The 19,196-nt window shown below is 40.8% G+C and overlaps 1 protein-coding gene across 2 annotated transcripts in view; it reads left to right on the forward strand.

The window, feature by feature from the left end:
• The window catches only part of stk33 (serine/threonine kinase 33), a 135,370-nt gene that overhangs the window by 59,526 nt on the left and 56,648 nt on the right, over window positions 1–19,196 (forward strand). For both annotated transcript variants that reach the window (XM_078549219.1, XM_078549218.1), the window contains 5 exons: window positions 925–1,038; window positions 1,365–1,469; window positions 3,293–3,431; window positions 12,218–12,306; window positions 17,152–17,239. In XM_078549219.1, coding sequence (XP_078405345.1) covers window positions 925–1,038; window positions 1,365–1,469; window positions 3,293–3,431; window positions 12,218–12,306; window positions 17,152–17,239 — 535 coding nt within the window. The remainder of the gene's footprint in view (window positions 1–924; window positions 1,039–1,364; window positions 1,470–3,292; window positions 3,432–12,217; window positions 12,307–17,151; window positions 17,240–19,196) is intronic.

The raw sequence follows: 19,196 nt of genomic DNA on the forward strand, positions 1-19,196 counted from the left end.
GTACTCCCCTATTTTGAATCAAGCTAGATGTTAAAACTTGCAACTGCAATGATAGTGGATGGTACTACCTGTAACTGGTCAACAACCAGTGCCAAGCATTGATGAGTATTCTGGCCACCTTCAATAAGTGACAATGACTTTGATGGCTGAACACCTGGGCGAGGGTAGGAAATGCTATCAAAATACACTTAGCTTGAATTAGCACAAGCTGCAAGCCATGATACAACTACAATGAAAGAATAATGAAAGAGCAACTATGGACAGTCAGAAACACCACACCGGAGTTCTGGAGTGTTGGACAGTTATGGGAACTCCAACTTTGATGAACCAAAAAGATGACTCCTCCATTATATACTGAGGAAATATATCTGCATAAAAAATTAACAATAACATTTTCAGAAGTGCTGAAACTTTATCTAAATGGAAGCCTACCAGATTGCCATCTTTATGCTAGGCAACTCCATTAGTTCACCAATAAGGAAGCATCCAGAATGCTCCACTGAATTCATTGCAGTGGCATAGCAGCCAATCCAGATTTCCTCCTAACCCTCATCCCCATTTGACTAGCTCTAGGAAAGCATACTTATGGATATTGTAACTTTATATAATATATAACGGCTGGATATGCAGAGCTGACATTTGAACCTATAGCATATAAAGTAAGTGAAGATTGAATAAAATCACTCCAACAAATCACTGTTCATTAAAGGTATCATGAGGAACATAAAGCCTTAATGTCCAGGTGATCATCATGAAGTGCGCAAATTTCCCTTTGCAATTAGTACAGTACAGTAATTATTAGAGACTGTTTTCAATGGAGTATGAATTCTTAGTTTTGAATTGAGTTAAAGCTCAGTTCTGTCAAGCCAGTCAGGCTGTATTATGTTGTACGAGTTTGTTTACCTTTTGACACTTTTTTTTTAGCAAATCTATAGCTTTGGCCAAAGGTTGGGACAAGGCAGCTATGGAGTAGTGATTGAGGCCACACATAATGGGACTGGCAAGAAGTGGGCAATCAAGAAGGTCAACCGGGAAAAGGTAAATTATTCTTGATCATTGTCTTCTTTTAAAATAAAATATGTACAGTTTTAGTATAAAGCTGAATTAATTATCTTCAGAGAATTGGTAACAAAGAGCACTTTCTTCAATTTTAAAAATAAATAGAATTTATTTAAAATAAATTTTCTGAGAGGAAAAAACTTTTAACCATATTATAAATTTGAGCAAGTAAATATTGACATGGAACTTGAATATGCGGGATTCTCTAAATCAAATTAAAGCTTTGAAATATAAGTGTTTGAATTGTTATGGAAGGCTTTTATAGAGTTACATATTTTGACAGGCTATTTCTGTTTTCAATGCAGGCTGGGAGTTCAGGGGTAAAGCTGCTTGAACGGGAAGTCAGTATTTTAAAGCAAGTGGACCATGAACATATCATTCATCTGGAAGAGGTGTTTGAAACACCCAAAGTAAGATGCAACTAGAATTGTTCAGCATTCTGGGAGATCTAGATATTTCATTTTGCTAATGCTTATAATGTTACACGCTTAAAATACTTAACATTTTTCATGACTACTACTTTAATTGAGAAATTAATAGGCATTTGGATGTGGTTTGACTTCTTTTCTTCTAGTAATCAATTGTATAAATAAACTATGGCCTTGCAACAGTTAACAGTAAGAATGATTAAATGTCAACATTTTAATGTTTTTCTGTAATTTAAAAAAAAATAAAAATTGTGGCCTCGTACATTTTAAACTCATGTAGATTTACAGCTCGAAAGAATTAAAAATAACTATAACCTGGATATAAAAATGAGAGTCAGTAGTCCTTTGGGGGTCTACTTTGCAAGCTATCAATCTGCTATGGCCTTCTTTCCGGTTTCCAGACTGTCGCACCACACCCACATCGGCTGTGGCGACCCTTCTCCCCAAGGTTTCCCATCTGCTATGTCCCACTCTTTCTCACCCTGTTGGGTTCTCTGCTGGTTTTTTTTTCACATATCTTGCATATTCTAGCCTGCTGCTTTCCCTTCTCAGGCTTATTATCTGTTGTTATTGTTGTTCACTCCCTCCTCTCCCCGCCCACCAGAACCCACCACCCCTCTTAAGAATCTTGTTCTGCAGCTGCTTTACTTTTTTCCTTTTTCCCTCTTTATTTCTACTTCTTTCCTCTGTTTCTTCCTTTTTTTGTCTCACGTAACTCTCCTTTCTTCAATTTATCTTTTTGAAATATGATGTATAAAAGTGTTAATTTCTTTTTAAAAACTGCAAATCAACTTGACTAGTTTCCACTTTTATTGATTTCAAAGATTTTTGTTAAAAATGGGAGATCCGCTTTTCCAGTTTACTGCCCAATCACTATGCCTTCTATTTACAATGGTAGATTATCTTGTGAAACAATTTATCAGATAGTATAGCCTCTCTAACAGCACTGAAGCTGAATAAGGTAAATGAGGACACACCTATAGCTTATGAATCATCCGGCTGTCTTGAAGTTTGTTTTGTAAATTCATATATTAGATGCAACTGAGATTCTGGCCTGCTTTTGAATGTAAAGCTGGTGTATGTCATCTTTGAGAAGTTACAACAATATTTAGTTTGTTCTCTATCATGTTCAAGTAACCTGCACAGGGATTTCATTAGAAACTGTTCCCTTCTTGCTGCAAATCACTAATTAATCAGTGGCCAATAACATGGCACTTTTGTCATAGATTTCAGAAAAAAATACCGCTTGTGTACAAATCACATTCCTGTCTTTCCTGTTTTCTAATGAAATAGCTTTTTTAAAAATGGTACTGGTGGTGATGAGATTGATTAGTAGTTGCCTACTTATTTTAATGAACATTAAACACCTGTATCTGCAGATTGTGGAGAGAGAAACAGAGTTAGCATTTTGAGTACGTATGACACTTCTTCAGAGCTCTGAAGAAGAGGCATACGAATTTGAAACGTTAACTCTGTTTCTCTCTCCACAGATGCTGCCAGACCTGCTGTGTTTTTCCAGCATTTTCTCTTTTTAATCCAGATTTCCAGCATCCGTAGTATTTTGCTTTTATCTTATGCACCCGCAGATTAGTTGCCATTTATAGTTTATCCATGACACGGGAAGACTGAAGAGCAAATCAGCCACTCCAACTAATATAGACTAGACGCATTTCAGACTCCCCAGATGGCTGGGAGGTTCAATATTACATCACCTTGAATAAAATGCCTTTTAAAATTGAAGAAGCAAATGTTATAATAATGAGATCTCCTTGGTAGTTAACATAATAATTATTGGTTTCTTTCAGCGAGTATACCTGGTGACAGAGGTCTGTGAGGGTGGAGAACTCAGTACAATCCTTCATAGAAAAAAACGCTTAAGTGAGAAAGAGACGAGGCATGTGATTCGAAGCCTAGCAAGTGCAATTGCTTACCTACATAAAAATGGTAAGATTTCATTGCATAAATGAAGTAATTACCATGTACTTATGCTAGATAAAATAGTAATTTTAAAATTCTAAAGCAATAAATCTGTAATAGGTAAAGTACTCATTTAATGAAAACTTTCAGTTCAAGTAGTAATTCAAAAGGAATGATTTGCAATAAGAAAATTACAGAACATAACATAAGAAATAGGAGCAGGAAATGGATCATATGGCCCCTCCAGCCTGTTCCGATTCAATAAGATCATGGCTGATCTGCCTTAATTCCACTTTTCTGCCTGCTTTCCATATCTCTTGATCCCCTGAGAGATCAAAAATCTATCTATTCCAGTCTTGAATATATTCCATACACTTATGGAACATTCACAACCCTCTGAAGTAGAAAATTCCAAAGATTCACAATCCTTTGAATGAAGAAATTTCTCCTCACCTCAATCCTAAATGATCAAGACATTATTCTGAGGCTGTGCCCCTAAGTTCACGATTCCCCAGACAGGGAAAACAGCTTCTGTGTCTAACCTGTCAAGCCCCTTTTGAATCTTGTATGTTTCAATGAGATCATCTTTCATTATTCTAAGCTCCGGAGAGTACAGGCCAAATAATCACCAGAGCCCGATATAATTGTAGAAAATCTTCCCTGTTATTGTATTCCAGTCCCCTTGCAATAAAGGACAATATGCCATTTGCCTTCCTAAGTGCTTGCTGTTCCTGCATACCAACTTGGGTGTACACGTACAAGGAACACAAAGTCTCTCTTAACATCAACTTTGAAAAACTTCACACCTTTTAAAAGGGATTTTAAAATTTTATTCACCTAATAAAAATGTATCAGAAATGCAAGTTTAATGAACTGTCTTTTTTCTACTTTTTTATCAATTTCCCATATTTATACTTCAACCAAAAAGACTAAAAATATATTATCTGGTCATTGTTGCATTGCTGTTTGTGGGATCTTGCCTTATGTATGTTGGCTGCTGCATTTCCTACATTATAACAGTGACTCCACTTTCAAAATGCTTCACTGGCTGCAAAGTCCTTGAGGATCCTGAGATTGTGAAAGGCACCATATAAAATGCAAGTCTTATATTTTTAAGATACTAGTGACAAGGACAATTGCAGTGGAAGTGAGGTAGTGCATCAAAATATAATAATCTGGCCCATTTAGTCTCAGCTGTTTTTCTACTTTTGAGTTTTGCATTTTGTTGAATGTATGTATGGTGACAACAGTTTTTCTCTCACTGTATCAGAATTATCTTTTTTGTTCCCGTTTCTTTGGGTTTTCTGTCTGACATAAAACATTTATGCTGTGACTTCTTTGTCAAATATAAAATCAGTGTTAGGTGTAAAGAAAGTGCCTGTTAGACTCCCAAACCAGTCTTTTAAACTAATAATAATTTCATGGATATTAATATAAATGGTAAACACTGCCAAAAAAATCCATATTATTTTTAAACAGATAAATAGTACTAGGATACATTTATTGCTGATCTATCTAATTGTCCCAGGTTTGTTGCACTTATTATACTAATCATGGGCAGATTTTCTGCTTTCAACTGTGGCAAAGCTATCATTGATCTACCCTTTTACGTAGTTTCATAGAACTGCCTACTAATATTTGGTAAGAGTGTGCAGCATGAATAAAAATTATTCTCATTCCTAAATAGAAACCTGTGATGTTATTTCATGGAAATCTAACTACAGATCTACAGTAATCACTGATGTATTGAATGGGAATGCTAAAAAAACAAATGTTCCTTAACACTAGGGACTGAATTTTAGCTCTGGGATTAAGACCCTGATGACAGGTGAATTTCTGGGCACATTGGCATTTGACACCTGACACAGTTTTTGAAGAGCTGGCCAATTAGTTGGAGCACACTCGCCATTCACTTAGGATGGTGATGGGCTCCTGAGGCTGGTGGGCCAGTTGGAGGCCCTGCAGCCCTGAGACATCAACAATCCCACCCACAGAGGTTGTGGGAGCAGCCGATGCATATTGGGGAGAGAGGTAGGCGCCCAAGCTGCTTGTGGGTTAATAGCCACTTCTTTCCCCCGAAACCAGCATGTTCCAAAATGGTCTGGAGGTGGGAACATGCTAGCAAACTGGGACGCTGGTCAGTGGTGGGAAATTGTGGGTGATCTGCCTTTCCTGTTTCCATGCTGTTTAAAAAAATTCAGCCAAATATTTCACTGGAGGATTCACCAACAGTATTGTAAATTTCTTTTGTTTTTATTTGTAAGATTTATAAAAGTGTTTGTTTATATTGAATCCCATCTTTTGTAAACTGTAGCCTGCTTTTGGTTTTCCCTACCTCAGTGAACAATATTGGCAATGTATGTAGATGTATTTCATTGAAGATAAGGCATTGTATTAGGAATGAGTAGTTCCAGTATATTTTCTAAATTAATTGTAATGTGATTTCAATTTTCAAGCGTATAACCACATTGGTCAGATATTGCCATTTTTACAAATGTGAATTGCATTCAAATTGCAAACAGCCTGTCATATCAGTAGAAGTCACCCCTGTATCACAAAGGGAACATGACAAACCTGCTTCTCTTCTTCAAAAGCCATGATTCTTTGCTTGGGGTACTGTTTTCAGGCAACATTCATCCTCTAATACCTTACTAAGAGTTCATTATTTATGTGGGAGCCGTAACAGTGGATATCAGAAGGCTAGTAGATGGCAGAGCCCATCGGAGCTGTGTGTAATCTATCCTCAACCTATGTTCACATATTTTCCCTTTTTCAACAAGGGTCAGTAGCAGTCAGCAGTGAGAATACTAGAGGTACAATGGCCAATTATAACTAACTGGGAACAAATTTAGAAATTTTCAGCAATCTTAAGGGTTGGAGGAACTTGTTAACCTTTAAACCTTTGCAGCAGAGCCTTGTTAGAAGTGTCTTGTATGGAGCGTTGTCACAACGACATGTGCTATGTGATATTATTCTTGAATTTCATTGGCTGGTTAAATATATATTGAACTGCTTTACAAAGGACTTATAAAAAACAAGCAAAGACACTGACTTGAGATGGCTGCCACCTGACATCTGGTATTACAAGTTGACCAGTTTTTTGGAAGGTTCCAATGTGGAATACAATTAAGACATGCCCAGACATCCTCCTACAGAATTTCACACTGGCTGATGCCAAGAACTACTTCAAAAGATTAACTGAAACTATAGGACTCTTACCATTTGCATTTCTATAAAGCTACCTATCGAGCAGAGACAGAAAGTCTTCTGGGGCAATAGCTATGTGGGGGATCTCATCAAGTTGGACGATGGATCATTCAGAAGTTAATGGTTGGGATGTTACAGAATTTAATCACCTAGGCCATAAAGCAACAGCCATAATAAAAGCAAAATACTGCGGATGCTGGAAACCTGAAACAAAAACAGAAAACGCTGGAAAAACTCAGCAGGTCTGACAACATCCGTGGAGAGAGAAACAGAGTTGACATTTCGAGTCCGTATGATCCTTCTTCAGAGCTACAGAGAAGTAGAAATATGATGAAATTATGCTGTTTAAGGTGGGGGGGGCTGGTGGAACAGGTGAAGCTGGATAGAAGGCCAGTGATAGGTGGGGGCAAAGGAGAGATTGACAAAGATGTCATGAGCAAAAAGACAAAAGGAGTGTTAATGGTAGTGGTAAGGGCTAAAAAAGGTGCTGGCAGTGGCCAAAGGTAAGAAAGCAGAATGTGATAATAGCAAGACAAGGGTAAGCACTCTGAAAAGAACAACATGAACAAGTAACAGATGGCCCTTGTGGGGATGGGGTGTAGGGAGGGGGTGGTGGTGGGGGGAAAAAAGAGATCGAAAATGGGATAAGGAAGGAGGATAAAAAAGGAGATAAAACAATGAAGAAATGAATGAAAATAAAAATGAATAAAAATAAAAGTAAGTGGATAAAAAATAAAAATGAATTTTGAGAAAAGGGATAAAAAAGGGGTGTAGATTGAGGAGCGGGTTCATGGTCTGAAATTGTTGAACTCAATGTTAAGTCCGGAAGGCTGTAAAGTGCCTAATCGGAAGATGAGGTGCTGTTCCTCTAGTTTGTGTTGGGCTTCACTAGAACATTGCAGCAGGCCAAGGGTGGACATGTGGGCTTGAGAGCAGGATAGTGTGTTGAAATGGCAAGCAACAGGAAGGTCTGGGTCATGCTTGTGGATGCAGTCTGCGTTTAGTCTTCCCAGTGTAGAGGAGACCGCATTGGGAGCAGCGAATGCAGTAGACCAAACTGAAGGAGGTGCAAGTGAAGTGCTGCTTCACCTGAAAGGAGTGTTTAGGCCCTTGGGCGGTGAGGAGAGGGGAGGTAAATCGGCAGATGTTGCACCTTCTGTGATTGCATGGGAAGGTGCCGTGGGAAGGGGATGAGGTGTTGGGGGAGATGGAGGAGTGGACCAGGGTGTCCCAGAGAGAACGTTCCCTACAGAATGCTGACGGGGATGAGGGGAAGATGAGTTTGGTGGTGACATCATGCTGGAGTTGGCGGAAATGCCGGAGGATGATCCTTTGAATGTGGAGGCTGGTCGGATGAAAAGTGAAGACAATGGGTTGTCAGTATCAGTATCATGGTTCTGGGACGGAGAGGAAGATGTGAGAGCAGAGGCTTGGGAGATGGGTCGTCATGGTTGAGGGCCCTGTCAACCACAGTGGGTGAGAAACCTCGGTTATGGAAGAAGGAAGACATGTCAGAAGCGTCGTTTTGGAAAGTGGCATCATCGGAACAGATGTGACGGAGGCGAAGGAGCTGAGAGAATGGGATGGAGTCCTTACAGGAAGCAGGGTGTGAGGAGTTGTAGTTGAGGTAGCTGTGGTAGTTGGTGGCTTGTAATGAATATTGGTGGACAATCTATCACCAGAAATGGAGACAGAGAGGTCAAGGAAGGGGAGGGAAGTGTTGGAGATGGACCATGTGAAGGTGTTAGAGGGGTGGAAATTGGAAGATTTGAGGATTGGAAATTGGAACAACAGCCATGGTTTATCCAGACATGAGCTAATCAATTGCCTTCTGAAACCATTATGGAGAGAGAGAGAGTTCATGTGACTAGAATGACCATTTCGGAATGTCTTTTATTTATGCACCCCAAGCGACTAAGCAGAAGTCTGCCACTGGAGCAGTAATGACCTCTCTTCCCTCTTGCTCAAGTTCGAGACCCATCTCCATTACAGTTTGAAATCCAGTACAGAGATAGAGCATTTCCATCAAAAGGAATGTCAGGTGCACTATCATCAACTTTTAGAAAAGATGGATTATGTTTAAAAAAAAAGACTGTCAACAGAAACTGCCGTTTTCATGTGCTTCAAGTCCACTGAATTTTCAAAACCACCGTGGAAAAATTCTGCTTCAGACATGGATGCCAGTGAAGGACTCATGATCAGTGAACTCTTTTACCTTTTATCAGTGGATTTTAATTTGGCCAGAAAGTAACTTCATATTGTATAACTTGTAATTTTGCATGTGTGTGTGTTATATATATATATAAAATATATATACCAGGACTTCATATCTTTATCTTTATATCTTTACCTGGGTGGGTTTTCAGCTCAATGAAAGCAAGCCCCTTTTGTTTAAACTCAAGATTGGTATCTTTGCAATCAATACGTAAATGGTTAAACACAGACATTTGAGTTAATACCTTCATCCTTGTAAATTCACATAACAAAACCCTCATGGTCAGAACTGGAGTGGTAAAATAGGGAAGTCAGTTTTTTTTTTTACCCCTCCTCACATGATCGTGACAGAAATTTAGGGGCTCGTCTGACATAGATCCCATAGACAACAAGAGCAATTGGAAGTGGAAACTAAATTAACCCCTAGACATAAATTTAAAAACATCAGTCCAGGCTTTCTTGTGTACAGTGCTACAGCACTAACAAAAATGTCCATATTTGATGCCAGTTCCTTCGTAGACAGGTCAAAATGACTTTTGATGATTTAAAAGTTCTGTCCCCCAAGGAGTTGAAAAGTGTGGCTAAGCAGTTGGAGTTAGAGTTTTGCCCAAAAGCCAGGAGATTTGAAATGTTAAAACTGGTGGCCAGAGACCTGGATTGCAAATCTGAGAAAATTGTAAAAGGTAAAATAGCTTTAGCAAAAATACAGCAAGGACAGAGATGACTAGAGCTGGAATTCCAAGCAAGGGAAAGGGAAAGAGAAAAAGGAGAAAAGGAGAGAGAGGAAGCTCACCAACGAAGATAGCAAGAAAGGGAGATAAAACTATGTGGACTGCATAAGGAGGTGGGGGCAGCAGAGGCAGGCTGTATGGAACTGTATGACATCAACAAGCTTTCTGCCGCCCTGTACCAAGCAGGCCCCCTGCCCCCCTCCTCGCGACCAAGGCCCCCAAGAAGAAGAATTGAAGCTGATGACCCCGCTCACTGCGGGTGTCTGAGGGTGAGGGTGTTTGTAGTTTTCGGGGAGATTCAGTCCCATTTCTGAGGGTAGGGGAGACTTGCCCTCTCCCCCGTTGTGCGTGTGCAGCTCTGTGCCCGCTGGTCCACGTTACTGGAATAAAGATTGGTTTAATTTTTCTTAAAACCATCCCCCCCCCGAAAAGTCAAGGACAGTCTGTAGGGACTGAAAAGGCTGGAGAAAGCCAACAGGGATCTGCCGAGGTGCAGGGAACCGAGAAAAGTTTTGAAGCCTTATGGGGGCGATAAAACCCATGAGAGTTGGAGCGACTAGGGAACAGCTATTTGAATTTTAAAAGGCCAAAGCCAGGCCAGTAAAAGTAAAACGAACCAGGATATAATCCGAGAGAGTTGAGGTGGCCAAAGAAGAGCCACATGAAGGTAAAAAGACCGAAGCCAGGCCAACAGAAGTAAAAAGAGTCAAGATAGACACTGAGGAAATTAAAAAGGCCGAAGTCAGGCCAGTAGAAGGAAAAAGAATCAAGATAGACTCCGTGAGGGTTGATGTGGTTAAGGAAAATCCACAAGTTTAAAAAGGCCGAAGTCAAGCCAGCAGAAGTAAAAAGAGTAGAGATAGAAACTAAAGAAGTTAGAATGGCTGAAGCCAGACCAAGTAGAAGTGAAAGTGGTCCAAGAAGGGTCCATGAAGGTTAAAAAGGATGAAGGAAGAGAGCCAGTGAAATGTTTATCAGAAACCCTCTTGGCAGATTTAAATGGGGATCGGGGAAGTTCCCAAATAGACTAAAGGAGAGAGTGAGGGTGAAGCACAGCAGGAGCTGAACATCCATTTAGGGGCAGTAGCATTCCAGGGGACATGGAACAGGTTGGGGGAAGCCCATTCCCAAAACAAAGGAAGGGGAGGGAACATATCTCAAAGCAAGCAGCGCTTAATGGAGATCACAAGGGGAATATCAGTAAAACCCATGCAGGGTTAACCACTGGTAAGCAAAATGAACTAGAGCAAGTTTTAAACCCCAGTCAGCCCAGCAGTGTTGATGGAACATTCACTAAAAGTGCAGTGCCGGATGCCAGTCCAGAATTTCTACAGGAGGCAAAAATCAAATTATAGCCCATTAACCTCCTAGAAATCATATTTGTAACAGTGCCTGGGTTTGAGCTATTAAATTCACAGGTTATAGAGGAGGACAGCGAGAGGTTAAAACTGATCAGAGCAGACCAGGCTAGCAATCAGGAGAATTTGCATTTGCATACTGAGAGCCACTGTGCTAAGCAACCGGAAGCCAGAGCCAATGAGAGGTACAGAATACCCCTACCCCATCAAAACTAATAACTAGTTATTCATCCAGCGGTTGTTCGTGAGATCTTGTTGAGTTTGTTTACATAATGCTGTCTCCACTTTATGGGTAATTCATTGAATATGAAGGACAATGTGATGTCTTACTAGGTGGAGTAAGTAAAAATTATTTATTTATTCCTTAAGAAGTACCATAGCCTAGTTTATGGTACATATTAATACACAGTATGTGTGGGAGATTTTGTGTGTGTTTACATAGAAACAGAAATAGAAGCAGGAGTCGGTCATTTGGCCCTTTGAGCCTGCTCCGCCATTCAATATGATCACGGCTGATCCTCTATCTCAACGCCATACTCCTGTTCTCCCTATACCCCTTGACACCTTTAGAGTCTAGAAATCTATCTAATTCCTTCTTAAATATATCCAGTGACTTGGCCTCCACACCCCTCTGTGGTAGAGAATTCCACAGGTTCACCACTCTAAGTGAAGAAGTTTCTCCTCATCTCCGTTCTAAATGGCCTACTCATATCCTGATACTGTGACCCCTTGTTCTAGATCTCCTGGTCTGTCCAGCCCTGTCAGAATTTTATGCGTTTCAACGAGATCCCCTCTCAATCTTCTAAACTCCAGTGAATACAGGCCTAGTCGGCCCAATCTCCTCACACGACAATCCTGCCATCCCAGGAATCGGTCTGGTGAACCTTTGCTGCACTCCCTCTATGGCAAATATATCCTTTCTTGGCTAAGGAGACCAAAACTGCACACACTACTCCAGGTGTGATCTCACCAAGGCACTGCACAGCTGCAGTAAGACATCCTTGCTCCTGTACCGAAGTCCTTGTGCAATGAAGGCCAACATACCATTTGACTTCTAAACTGCTTGATGCACCTGCATGCTTACTTTCAGTGATTGGTGTACAAGGACACCTAGGTCCTTTTGTACAAAAACATTTCCCAATCTATCACCATTTAAATAACACTCTGCCATTCTGTCATTCATTTGCAAATAGCTCCGGCTTCAGGTTGCTTAGCATGTCAGTTCTCAGTGTGCAAATGTTAAACTCATCAGTTTACTTATATTGCACATATATGTTTTGAATATTGTGTGGTCTTTCTACAGATATTGTTCATCGGGACCTAAAACTGGAAAACATCTTGGTTAAAAACAATGAAAGCAACAGTGAAATTGACATGAAACTGAACATCAAGGTAAATGGAATGAATTGTGTAATGAAGCTGTTGCAAAAGGTTTAATGGGCCGTAACTTCCAACTAGCATTGGAAAGTCCTGGCCCGCAGAAATTAGAAGACAAAAATGTACGCTTACCTGATCTTGAAAATTGCGTTGCCACTTCGTTCGCTGGAGCTGCTTGGGGCCTGCATTGAAGGAATCCTTGTAGGCCCCAGTGACGTCTAGATCTAGCATATTCAAGGAGGCCACGCCCCATTTTTTACAGCACTTGCTGCCATAGAACAGGTAAGTATAAAGGGCCAGGGAAATTGACAGGCCAGGGAGAAGGTAAGTGTCTAAGGCAAGTGGCTAGGATTTGGGGTTGGGGGTGTCTGGAGGCCGGGTCCGAGTTTGGGGGGGGGATGGGGTCCGAGGTTGTGGGGGGTGGGGGGAGTCCAAGGTCGGTGGTGGTGGAGGGGAGGCAGAGTCCGAGGTTGGGTGGATTGTTTGCTCAGAGATGGGGGGGCTCCTGAGGTCGTGGGGGGTCCCGAGGTGGGCGGGGGTGTCCCAAGGTGGGGGGGTTCGGGGTCCAAGAACGATGGAGGTGGGGTGGTGCTGAGGTCGGTGGGGAGGGAGGGAAAGGCCGGGTTGTCAGAGGTTGGGAGGGGATGGGGGGAGCCCCGTTGGGGTGGAAGGGGTGGATTGTGGGGTTGTCTCATGGGGTCGGTCTGGGTCTTTACAATAATTACCCAGAAGTTAGATGAGGTTTTAATTCTTCCAACTTTTTCTGGGCAACTGTTGGTATAACCCCAGCGGAACCATCGAAGTTTACGATTTAAACCGCATTTTCAGATGGTTCCCAGTGCAGCACAATTGTCCAGAGGAAGTTAGTATTTCTGGGCAATTGTCCAGAGGAAGTTAGTATTTCTGGGCAATTGTCCAGAGGAAGTTAGTATTTCTGGGCAATTGCCATGCAAAACCTTGCCTGGGAACTTGCCAGAGGGATTCCCCAGCGCATCTTTGGGGTACCCTCCCCCCAAATCTGACACTGGGGAGCGCAGAAGTTATGGACAAATGTGTTTCTCAAATCATTGGCTCCCTTCCTTCTAGCAGCTTGAAGAGTCCCTTTCTGGAATAAGACTGAGCAGTTTCTAAATCCAACAGCCCATTCAAACTGTAGAACTTTGAATGCTCCCTGTCTAATTATGATGTTAGCATTAGCTTAAAAATCTGTTAAAATCATCCAATTTGATTTGTGAAACCATATTGAAGCATGGATCAAATAAACAGTTGTTTAACATTATCTAAAAGTACGGGCAGCTTCCACATGTATACTGTGATACCAACTCTGCACCTCTCTCAGCTCCTTCATTGTTTCTGTGCTGTCAGGCAGCTTGTCCAGAATCTTCTGCAGTTAAACATTGGGAAGACTGAAGTCATTGCCTTTGGCTAAGACCACAAGCTCTACACCCTTGCTAACAATTCCATATTTTTTCCCAGTCACTCTTTCAGGCAGAAGCAGGCTTTTTCCAACCGCAAATTTTTATTTGACCTCAAGCAGAGCTTCCAGTGCTATCCTTGCTGTCTTACAATAGGTCCTGGTTTCCAAACGCCTTCAATTTAAAAAGCTGTCCAACATATTTAAAATTCCTTCATGGTTTTGCCCCTCCAACCTGTGTAACCTCTTCCTGCACTATAAAGCTTCTCCTCTGCTTCTCCAACTCTGCCCTTTTGTGCACTGCCCCTTTTATCACCCCAACATTGACAACAGCCTTTAGCCATCTAAGTGCCATGCTCTGCAACTCCCTCCTAACCAAATTTTTCATTCTTAATTACTTGGATGAAGGAATAGGATATCCAAATAAATTGGTAGGCCCAGTAGGTTGTGTAGATGGAGCAGTAATAATAGCTAAGTGTGTGGGAAAATGGATGGCAAATTGAATTCAATGTGAGAAGTCATCTACTTTGGATCTGTGCAAGACAAATCCAGAATATTTTCTTGAGACCGGGACCTGTGGAGGAGTAAAGAAATTGGGTGCACGTGTAGATAAATCACTAAGAGCTAGTGCTCAGGCTAAAATAAAAATCAAAAAGGCTACTGAAATGTCGGCTTTTATCTCTGGGCAGGGAGTGGAATTCAGAAGTGAGCAAACAATTTGTCAGATTTTATCTGCAGTATTGCGTACAGTTTTAGGCATTATACCTCAGCAATGATATTAGTATTGAAAAGGATTGATTTATATGGAGAATTTTTCTAAATTTGCTTTGTAGTTCTTTGAGTTTAGAAGGTAATTTTTTTTTTGAGAGAAACTATGCCCTCTACTGGAGGAATCCAGAACATGGAGGCATAAACTACAAATTAGGGCCATGGAAATTAGGCGAGAAATCAGGAAGTATTTTTTCACACTGACAGTAGTGGAAGTCTGGAACACTCAGCCTCAAAAGGCTGTGGATGTTAGTTCAGTTGAAATTTTGAAGACTGAGATTGTTAAATATTTGTTGGATTTGAGTATCAAAAAATATTGAGCAAAGAGGGGTAAATGAAAGAGGTACATATCATTTATTGTCTAATGGAATGGCAGAACAAGCTCAAGGGACTAAATGACTGAACCCTATTCCTATGTTCCTAAATGCTTCTCCGTAGAGTAGTACAGTCATTATAGCATAGAAGGAGGCCACTTGGTCCGCCAAGTCTATGCCAGCTCTCTAGAGAAATCCAGTCAGTCCCATTCCCCTGATCTATTCCTGAAGTCCTGCAAGATTATTTTCCTCAAGTGCCCTTTTGAAATCATTTATCACCTACCCCTCTTAGGCAGCAGGTTCTAGGTCATTCCTACTCTTTGGATAAAAAAGCTCTCTCTCTCATTCCCCCTGCATCTCTTGCCCAAAATCTTAAAACTGTATCCATTAATCTTTTTATCATCGGTTAATGGGAAGCTTTTCTTCATCTACCTTATCTAAACCTATAATGACCTTATACACCTCTATCAAATCTCCCTTGTTCCAAGGAGAACAACCCCAGATTTTTCAACCTAATCTTGTAGCTAAAATTCTTCATCTCTGGAACCATTCTGGTAAATCTCAATGATTCTTCTTAAGGACCCTCACATCCCTCAAGTGTGGTGACCAGAACCAGGAAGCAATGGACCGAATAACCCCTGGAGTAGCAATCACTGTCGGATTGCCACTCCACTCCTATTTTCTGACTTTAGTCTGGAGCTCCAAATTTCACACCCGAACTTCCAACTCAGGCCTGCTGAGAAACATGGAGCATAGCTGCTCCTGCAGGCCTTCAGCATAGTGTAGGAGTGTCGGGAGAAATGAAGTTAATCCCCTTTTTTATGGCACCGGCTGCTGTATTCCAGTAGGTTTAATTGTCACAGCCACTTTGACAGGTGGTCAGGGGGTGTCTGTGTTGGGGTGGTAGTCGGGGAGTGGGGATGTAGTTGGGAGGAGCGTAGTCAGGGGTGGGGCGATAGTTGGGGTGTAAGGGGCTGGTTGCAAGGCCGGGGGGATAGTTATGGGTGGTCAGTACAATAGTTACTTCAGAGCTAGAACTGATGTTAATCCTTCTAACCTTTCCTGGGCTCCTGGGTAACTACTCTGCTAAGTGAGTTGGAACCATCCAAAGTCTACAATTTTAAATCGGAGTTTCAGAAGGTCCCAATTCAGATAAATGCCCAATGGAAGCTGAAACTTCCTGGGCAATTCCTGTGTAGTCCTTGTATGGGACCATGTGTCCCCCAGTGCATCTTCTGAGGTACCTCTGGGGTACGACCTTCCAGGGAATGGAAGATCTGGGCCTATACTCTATTTGTGCTTAATGAGAGCTTTGTAAAGATTCAGCATAACTTTCCTGCTTTTTTTTATGCATACCTCTATTTCTGAAACCTAAAATCTATATCCATTTTCTTTTTTAGACTATAATATCTATCTCTGACTAAACCTTTAGACACCCTATCTAAAATCTCCTTTGGCTTCACTCAATTCTTTGTCTGGTTGCACCTATGTCAAGGACATTTTTTCTACATCAAAAATGCTATATTGTAATTTGTATCTAAATTTGCTTTATACAACTGTTATATTATTCCCATCAATTCCTTATATTGATGGTTCTAATTGAGTAGCATTTTAGGAGAGATTTTTCTGGGTTTGTGTCCAGGTACACTGCAAATAACCGAAAGATGGGCATGTCATGGTGCATACCCACAAAGGAACCTTCCCAGTATTCCTCCATATAAAATAAGGAAGGACAATCAGGCATACTCCTATATAGGTGCATGTTCTGACCCACCTAATTTGTTGCTTCCATGTGGTGCAATGCCCATGGGCACAGACCCAGGAGAAAATCACCTGTTAAGTCTGCAGTGATACATTTGCAAATGGTTTTAAATTACACCAATTAAGCCCCTCTTCATGTCATGCTATGCAGAGCCAGCAAAGCCAGTTGAACATTCTGTGTGGATTTCTAATATGAATGAATATGAATTTACATGAAATTAAAATTTCTCAAACTTGTGCATTATACATATCTGGTTGATTTTAGTCAGCCTTGAGCACGATCATACAGTGCTGGCCAAATGAATTCTGCTTCGTTGAAAATTCATTCAAACACCGTCTGGTTGCAGAGTTTTTTGTAGTTGTACTTTAAACACTTTCACCATCATGGAGGCATTCTCAGACTGTTACAGATGCTTTTTAAGGAGCAAGTTTGTGAACATCCACAGTGGAAACTACAGACTGATTTACATTTACAAACGAAACACAAAGCTGAAGAGTTGACTCAATAGGAGAACTATAGAAAATTGATGCTCAGAAAAAATGCATTGCAACACATTCTATGCTACATTCGACAATCTATTCTGAAATGTTTTCATTATCCAGGTGACTGATTTTGGACTTTCTGTGCAGAAAGGGGGTGTTGGCAGTGACAAAATGTTACAGGCAACCTGTGGAACACCTTTGTATATGGGTAAGAAATTTGTTGATGTTTACATTCTCTTTATTTTCTCCCCAGAAGTTTCCAATTAATCTTGCTTATGTGACCAATGCTTTTTCTGGTTTTATTTATACAAAATTGGACAAAACTGGGAATAAAAACCAAAAATAAATTACAGGTATCGTAAAGTGTGACCTTTGGCTAAGATGTTCCACCACATATTACATTTACTTCAATTATTTCCCTGATCCAGGTAATTGACATGACAAGATTGAAATTGTAGTAAATATTAGCACTAGTGTACACATTCCATAGCAATTCTGCATTCCATCATGCCATGATGGAGTGACTCCTTTTCTACAACCAGGCATGCTTTTAATGACCTTTTTTGATGCGAATAAACAATAAAATTGAATGCCCCAGTCATTGAAAACTGACACCTTTTTGTACAAAGTTGAGTAGAGAATAATAGATCTTACTCATTGCAAAAAAGTATGTTGGAGCATGAAGTGCTTTACTGCAGGGAATAGAGACCATTAATTTTTTTTTAGGAGAAAATTGGATAAATGTTTGAATCAGAGGAAAATGGGGAGAGATCAGGACAGTGGAATTAGCTCTGAATTGCTCTAACAAAGAGCTGGCACAAACATGATAAGTAAAATGGCCTCCTCCTGCACTGTCAACCTGTTTGGTTCAATAGTAAGAAAATTTCATTGAAATGTTTGTGATATCGCAATTATAAAATTGTCATTTTATTGGCACCTGACCCCAAAATAATTTTCTTACATAATCACTCCCACATGCGCCATAATTCTAATTCTAACACTGTTGGAGAATCTTTTCGATATCACTAAAAAAGATTGTGATGTTCTGACTGGAAGATTTAGAGTTTACTTTTTCAGTGCATTACTGAGAATTTGCACACTAAGAAATGGCATATACATGTTGAGGTTTAAATGTATTCATTAACATAATGTCTTGGGACACTAGCCTATTTCTAAATATATTGTAAAAATTTAACTAAGAGACTATTCATAAGCAGCAGATAGCATGTTCTTATAACATAAGCCAAGATTTTCGCTACCAAGATGGGTAGCTTGAGTCGGAAAATTTCCCGGCTCACCGCACCTGCCTCGGTAGAAAAGCCCAAAAAGGAGGGATCTTTGCTCTGGGGATTTGGTGGGTGGGTGTGCAGGTGTGGGATAGAGACAGGCCCTCCACCCCTGGAAGCAGATTGGGATGGCCAAGACTGGCTGGTTAAAAGGCCCACCTCCTTTTTGTTGTTTGGTTACTTTTTAGCCCTCTAGCCCTCATCCTTACACCCCATCACCCGCACAAACTCTCTACGTCATCAGGCCAATTCAATGCCAACTCATGCCCTCCACCCACCCCCATGGCCCCTTATAGCCCCAATGCGACCTCATGCCCCCTCACTCACTATCTTCCAATGGCCCTCAATAGCCTCCATGCCAACTCATGGCCTTTCCATACCCATTCACCCAGTAATCTACCTAATCCCATATAATTTAGTGGACCTGGGCTCTCAGCCAAGCCTAATTATTCATGCTTGGCTGAGAACGAGAGGTTGTTTATGCAACTGAAGAGAAATGTTGACTTTGCTTGATTGACATCTTTATGAGGTTAAAATAAATTGTTTTTCTGTGATCTCTTTTGTCAATGTCTAAATGTTTATTTGCACAAGATTAAGAATTGTGAAGCATTTAAATCTTCTACTTTTGATACTTTAATGGTCAGTGTGATTGACGCTTTTATAGAATTGTAGGAGCACCAGATTTTTCTCAAAGAATTATGAATGAGTGTTTTTTTTTCTAAACAGTTTCCCGCATGCCATTGTTACTGTTGGGGCCTTTAGTTCTGTGCATAGTGTATAGTGAGTTAATGGGCATGGAAGGGCCATGAGTTGGCATGGAGGGCATGAGGGGTCATTGGGGGTGGGTGGTGGGGCGTGAGTTGGCATTGAGTTGGCATG

Source organism: Cetorhinus maximus, chromosome 9 (assembly GCF_964194155.1).
Source record: "Cetorhinus maximus chromosome 9, sCetMax3.hap1.1, whole genome shotgun sequence".
In the NCBI taxonomy this organism is placed as follows: domain Eukaryota; kingdom Metazoa; phylum Chordata; class Chondrichthyes; order Lamniformes; family Cetorhinidae; genus Cetorhinus; species Cetorhinus maximus.